A 7,173-nucleotide genomic window follows, 5' to 3' on the forward strand; every position below is an offset into this window, starting at 1 on the left:
TAATTGGTTTCTTTAGAAATTCTCTATATATTATTTCATATGTTTAAAAACATTATGATAAGGAGGCATCCAGAGGCTTTCTAAGACCACTGCCAAAGTGGTCCGTGGCTCAGAGCAGTTAGGAACTAGTGATTCCAATGTGACAGTTTATGATATGAACAAGATGATGTTTTGGCTTTAGAGAAAGAGTGGTCCAGTAGCCAGTGTGTCAAAGGGAAGAAATGCAAGACTTCAGATGGGATATTAATTCCATGGAGTTTTTTTTTTTTTTTTTAAATCATTGGTGCTATCTAAAAAATATCCAGAAAAACTGATAAAATCTGCTTCACATCAGTCCCCCTTGTGATTGTGTGACATTGTTGTTTTATCTGTGCTCATGATGTTGGTGATCCAGTGTTACCCATCAGTGCAAACAGTCAGAATAGGTAATTTGACCCATGCCAGGACACAGTGATGGGGAAACCAGCAGGGCAAATAGGCTGAGTCACAGAGTTGCTAAGCACAGTTACCAGGAACTAACAAGCCCTCTGAAAGGTGTCAGGACAAAAAGGTTCATGGTGATGAGGGCTAGAACAAGGGAAGTTCAGAGGGAAAGGACATGAAGAAGAGCCAGTGCAGCCAGCTCTGGTGATCCCTTGCCCTTCAGCCACTCTGATCACCTCTGAATTCACCTGCTGGCACTTCCCACCACAAGTGCCATGTCGTACTGCTTTTCTGCCCTGGGCTTTCTTTGAAGCTACTGAGGTTTGACCAGCCCGCAGACAGGGTTTCCACAGGCACAGGAGTAACCTTCAACTATTGAGGTAGGGAGCTCCTAGATAAACATACCAGCTTCTCAGACTCTCGATGGGATAGTTGTACGTGGTTTGTTAGAAGGTCCCCAGTGGGACTGAGCCCTCACTGCCCAAGGCTGTAACACACTCATTTACTTGCGCTTATTGGCTCTTTTTCTTTTCTCTGTCACATTTTATCCACTCCCTCACTTGTGCTTCTTGAAATGACTTTTCAAGTAAACTGTCTACAAATTCTTACCTTAGAATCTGTTTTAGGGGGAACCCAAAAGAAAATAGGTACATGGAATATGTGGCACCATTGTTAATACCTAAAACTAATCATTAGCCTCATGTGCTTCTGAAATTTTCTTTTTTTAATCTTTTTTTTTTTTATTGTCACCCAGGCTGGTGTGCAGTGGTGCAATCTTGGCTCACTGCAACCTTCACCTCCCAGGTTCAAGTGATTCTCCTGCCTCAGGCTCCTGAGTAGCTGGGATTACAGGCATGTGCCATCATGCCCAGCTAGTTTTTATATTTTTAGTAGAGATAGGGTTTCACTGTTTTGGCTAGGCTGGTCTCAAACTCCTGACCTCAGGTGATCCTTCCACCTCAGTCTCCCAAAGTGCCAGGATTATAGGCATAAGCCACTGCACCTGGCCTGAAGTTTTCTTTCCTTCCGTGGCAAGAAACAATTCCATTAGTGTATAAGCCCTAAAAACAGAGGAAAGTCATTGGCAGCCTTTCGTGGAGGTGAGAATATGTAAAGATAGTGGTTAGTGAGCAAATACCAACAATATTGAGATCATCCCGTTTTCTAACATTAACCTAAACTAAGGTATTTTTCTTTCTTAAGCATCTGCAACACCAGTATCTGGAATTTCTTTGCCAGATGATACACTTCTCACATCCGTTTACAACTCTGAGTTGATTTTGCGCCAGAAAGAAGTGCATTTTTTCCTTAAAAAATTCTTACAGCTGTATTCTTCTTCTTGTATTGATGAATTTCCAAAAGAACTTCTTTGTCAACTGGAAAATCCCCCTCTTTCAGAAAAAGAATTACGTGAATCATCTGCCAAGGTAACGTGTTTTGAAATATCATATGTTTACATAAAACTTATTGGAATCATCCTTATATTTCAGAAGGAAGCACATTAGCTTCCATGCTGCACAAAGATTTCTAGTTCCCTCACAGTTCTAGGGAAGGCTCTTTCCTGTGTTGCCATGTGGAGAGGCCAACCAAACATCCTGGGATTTTAGGACAGTTCACATTTCAATTGTTCAGTCTTGTTTTCATAAGTCTTTTATAGTGCCTCAGAAGTCTCTGTATTCCTGCACAAAACAGCGTCTCTCAAGCGACCATTTTGCCAAGAAGTTACACAAATTTCAGTATCATCACCCTATAAGAAAGCTAGACTGAGAGTGTCTAAATCCGTGCCCAATTTCTGTACCTTGGTTTTAAATGCGTGATAAAAATTCTTCATTGTGGGTACTTTTTGCAATCGTGAGTGTGAATAAATAATAGAGGTAACACTTTAAAATAAAAGTGCAAAGGCTTTTTATTTGGAAAAGTGTTATTAAATTGGATACATTTTCCCAAGATATGTAATATGGAAACATTTTAAGATACTGATTGTAGAGACATAGAAAGAGGAATATAAATGGAGATTTTAAAAAATTAAAGCTACTAAAGTCTTGAATAATAGTACTTTGGATAAACTTCCAAAATGAATGTGATAAAAGATACTGAAAAAGTAAAGGATCTTATTTAAAAATAAGAATATGTATTTGAAATTTGATATTCAGCTAACCTATGTTGAATACCTACTATGTGCCAGAGACACTCTTAGTTGGTGGAGAAACAAAGGATGGATAAAGCATAGTCCCTGTACATATAGTCTTAGTGTGGTGGTAGAGAAACAGTGACAGGGTTAAAACAGAGGAAAGTTACTTTATTTCAGAGATGTTTTTTAAGAGAAAATGGCAGGATTAATACTAGCAGAAATAATGTGAAAATTAGTACATCTTAGTTTTACTTTCAATAGGGCTGATTGGCAAAGGATAGATGAAAAAGTGAGGCTTTTTTTTTTTTTTTTTTTTTTTTGGGAGACAGAGTCTCTCTCTGTTGCCCAGGCTGGAGTGCAGTGGTGTGATCTTGGCTTACTGCCACCTCTGCCTCCTAGGTTCAAGCGATTCTCCTGTCTCAGCCTCCTGAAAAAGTGAGTTATTTAAGAGACAGGTGATGAAGTTATGAAGCTTATGACACAAGAATGGAAAGGAAGAGATGGCTGTAAAACATATTTGCTTAAGTAACATTGAAAACAACAACAACAGTTTTGTGACTCTTTGGACCTGGAAAGTGAAGAGGAAATGACTAGAGCCTCTTGTACCATTTGAAACTTCTATCTGTGATCATTAGTGCATGGTGACATCATTAGCACATACAGGGGAGGCAGGAGGATGAGCGCATTTTTCTGCTTTGTAGATACAGAATTGGAGATTCTTGTAGAAAACTCAAGTGGACATAGCATATTGCAAGCTTCCAATACATATTTGTGAAATGAATAAGTTGTACAGAATTCTTTCAAAACTAGAAAAAAAAATCACTGATGAATTTTGAATTATCTCTACTTTGGACTTTACCATTGAACTCTTTAATTTTTATAGCTATAGATTTTCCCATATAAGATATATTCATGTTACTGTTGCCAGCTCTCCCAGAGAAGTTCCCAGAGAACTGATAATGTGGCTTGTTCCAGAATGGTGACCCTTGCTTATCTTATCCTACTAGAATATAGCAACCTTTTGGGTAGATAATTATACTTTTTTTTTTTTTTTTTGAGACGAAGTCTTGCTCTGTCGCCTAGGCTGGAGTGCAGTTGCGCGATCTCAGCTCACTGCAAGCTCCGCCTCCCGGGTTCACGCCATTCTCCTGCCTCAGCCTTCTGAGTAGCTGGGACTACAGGCACCCACCACCACGCCTGGCTAATTTTTTGTATTTTTAGTAGAGACGGGGTTTCACCATGTTAGCCAGGGTGGTCTTGATCTCCTGACTTCGTGATCCACCCACCTCGGCCTCCCAAAGTGCTGGGATTACAGGCGTGAGCCACCGCACCTGGCCAATAATTATACATTTTTTAAAAACATCACTCTTTTGAACATTTCTTCCCTACTCAAGAGAGTCAGATGACTGTTAATAAATTGTAAGTTTTTAAAAGTAGTGGAAAGACCTATTAAGATATTTTTAAGAATCCAGTTAAAGAAATGATTCTCAGTTGGGGTCATGCAGTGGCCCTCAGTGCAATGTATGGAAAGCACACTGGAAGATTTTTCAAATGACTTCCTCTCTCTTCCCAGATACTGGGATATTGTGGCATGCCCTATGCTTAGCAACCCCATTCTGTGCCCAGATTCTAAATCATTCAGGAAATAAGATAAAAGGGTAAAACAGATTGGGATTTAAAAGTGCTCATCTTTAGGAGTCATGAAGTTGATATTATAGGATGTGGTTTATATTTATTGGTGAAATGATCTTCATAGTAGTGAGTACCAAAGTAGACAGATTTACTAATCTGGCCTCATATTATTGGGTCATTTCAGGCTCCTCACCTGGGGAGAGGCTCCTTAAAATCTGTTACGTGAGGAGCAGAGAGTGTTCACTTCCTGCAAACATTTTACTCCCAGGAAGAAAGCACAGAAATAGGCATGCCCAAAGTTCTTTTTCCCAGATTCAGCAATCAAGCAACGCTCCTCCATGGGAAGGAGTGAGTGAGGAGGTGAGCAGGCCGGGAAGGTCATGTGAATGTCTGGCCCTGCACACAGAAGCGCTCAGTGGGAGTAGAATGACATCGTTGCCATCTAACACCAGATTCAGATTCACCCCTCCTGGGAACTGAGACTGTCTTGGAGGATTACTGCCAGGTGTCACAGATACCTCAGGCATTTTGGAGTAGGAGGCAGAGGACAGGAAGACTGCGAACAATAGTTTCAATTGATCTATTCTTGTGAATATTATCTAAGAGTTCAGAAACTAATAGGTGTGATTTCTTAAATACTATTCTAAAAGGAACTCTGCTTGAGTATTTTAGTATTAAGGGCAGTCTATCATTACCCATTTCCCAAAAATTGTGCTCCAAATGTTCAGGCTTGAATACATTGTAAATACATGTGTTATTTCTAATGGCAGCAGTGTTATCAAAGAGTTGTTTCACCCTGTTTGCTCTTTTTTGATATAATTAGTTTAACACTCCCCAGGATAATCAGCTCTGGAGATCACTGTCTCTTGCCTGACAGGTGCAAACCACCTCATCATGTGTTCGTTTCACTGGGGTAGACAGCTAATGAGCATGAAGCCTTTTGGATTTATATATATATATATATATATATACGCACACTCCAAGCTTGGCTGATTTTTATAATAACATTTTTGAACCTTTAATCACTCAGGAGGCTATTTTCAATCAAACTCGTTCCATAATTTGACACTTAAACCTACTTTCCCCCACAAAGAAGTAGATGCCTTTCCAGAACAATCATTGCTCTGTGTTGTGCTCATCAGTTGTGTGATTCTGCATGTTGTGAAGTCTTTCGGAGCTTTGTGATGGAAAAACAAAGGTGGCAAACAAGTTACATTAAAGATTCCCCAAAAAGAATATGATTAAAATTGTGCGTAATGCTGAGTTATTCATGCTTGGACTGCATGCCTGTGACAGTCAGTGTAAGGTTAAATATCTGACTAGCGTGAGCTGCTTTATTGTTTATAGGACTGTGGCAAACCAGGGTTCTCCTGGTAGGCCTGTTGTTTTATTTCTTTCAAAGAATAAAAAAAATAGAATAAAAATACTCAGTGTATAATTCATCAATTAGCATATGTAATGAGTATTTGAAAGGTAATGGAAAATTAAATACCTATTTTGATATTGACTTATGTTTATAATTTATCATTATTAGACTGCTGTGCTAATAAACAATGCACATATTGAAATAAAAGGTATTTTTACTTTTCAATACTTATCTAGTTACTGAATATGAAGTATTTGCTAAAATAGTTGTCGGAACCTCTGAAAGTCACTCACTCAGATATGAAGAAATTTAAGAAATTATTTTTTGAATCAATTTTTTTTTTTTTTTTTGATGAACTGCCTGACATAAAATTACTCTTAATTAAGCACTTACAAATGATTGTTTAACCCTGCTAATCTTGCTTATTGTGTATTTTGGTCATGCTTTTAGAAGCAAGGATTCTGGTTTATAATAGCCTTTTATGATTGTCTCTAGACATTTAGAAAACTTTTCACATTTAATATTACCTTTCAGTCAAAACATTTTTTCTTTTATCAGTAGACAACTTGAAAGGTCAGTGTTTTTATTTCCGTTTTTATTTTATTTTGAAGACTTACATTCACAGTCATATTATATCTTGAATAGGCTCAGAAATAATGGGAAGGACAAAGCCTTATAGAAATGCCAGGCATTTCTTTCTGGCCACTGACAAATACTCCTTGGTCATCAAACCTTGACAGGCCTTAGATATCAAAAAGACTGAAATAGAGGGACCACTTCCCAGCTGTCATGCTATAATCTTGGGCATAACAAGAAGTTAATATTGAAAGTAGTTTGCACTTCATTGAAGAAGGTCCTTTTTTTTTTTTTTTTTTTGAGACTGAGTCTCGTTCTGTCGCCCAGGCTGGAGTGCAGTGGCGTGATATTGGCTCACTGCAACCTCAGACGGTCCTTTTTAGACTTGAAATATTGTTTTTACCATTATTATCTCTATGGCTAGCCTGTTGTTTTGTTGATCATTAGCAACCATGCTTTGCTTTTTCAGTTACCTTAAAAAACTAAGTAATTTGCCAACTTGGCAATTGCATTCTATACATTTATATGTCTTGAAGATTCCTCATTCAGTGACCAAAATTACATAAAAGAAACTGGGCCCATATTCATCACGGACCAAACTTACAAATCAGCCACATTCATTTAAGGAGAGGAGGATTTTAAATTTTCAGAGTAAGTGGATTTTAGAGGAATGGATTTTAGACTTTGGAGCAAAATTTGTCTTATTTTCCATATGGCATTGCAAAAAAAAAAAAAATACTATTGGAAAAATAATAGTAATTTATAACCACACCCTTAGTATATTCACCAGTGAAAAAACCAGAAACCAAATAGGTGTTCCTAGAAACAGTGGTGATGTTGAGACTGAAATGGTGGCATGGGCATTTTCCCTGCTAGATCTTCATCCTGTAAGACTTACCAGAGTGGAAGAGATTTGTTGAGTTCACTGGGTTCTGAAGCATATATATCTATATCTCTCTCTCTATATCTATACCTATATAGATAGATAGATATCTATATCTATATCTATATCTATATCTATATCTATATCTATATCTATATCTAT

At 37.9% G+C, this 7,173-nt stretch overlaps 1 protein-coding gene across 2 annotated transcripts in view; it reads left to right on the forward strand.

Moving 5' to 3' along the window:
- The window catches only part of CFAP54 (cilia and flagella associated protein 54), a 389,915-nt gene that overhangs the window by 281,948 nt on the left and 100,794 nt on the right, over positions 1 to 7,173 (forward strand). For both annotated transcript variants that reach the window (XM_031936253.1, XM_023206706.3), the window contains one exon: positions 1,627 to 1,850. In XM_031936253.1, the coding sequence (XP_031792113.1) occupies positions 1,627 to 1,850 (224 nt within the window). The remainder of the gene's footprint in view (positions 1 to 1,626; positions 1,851 to 7,173) is intronic.

The sequence above is a fragment of the Piliocolobus tephrosceles genome, chromosome 10, assembly GCF_002776525.5.
Source record: "Piliocolobus tephrosceles isolate RC106 chromosome 10, ASM277652v3, whole genome shotgun sequence".
Taxonomy (NCBI): Eukaryota; Metazoa; Chordata; class Mammalia; order Primates; family Cercopithecidae; genus Piliocolobus; species Piliocolobus tephrosceles.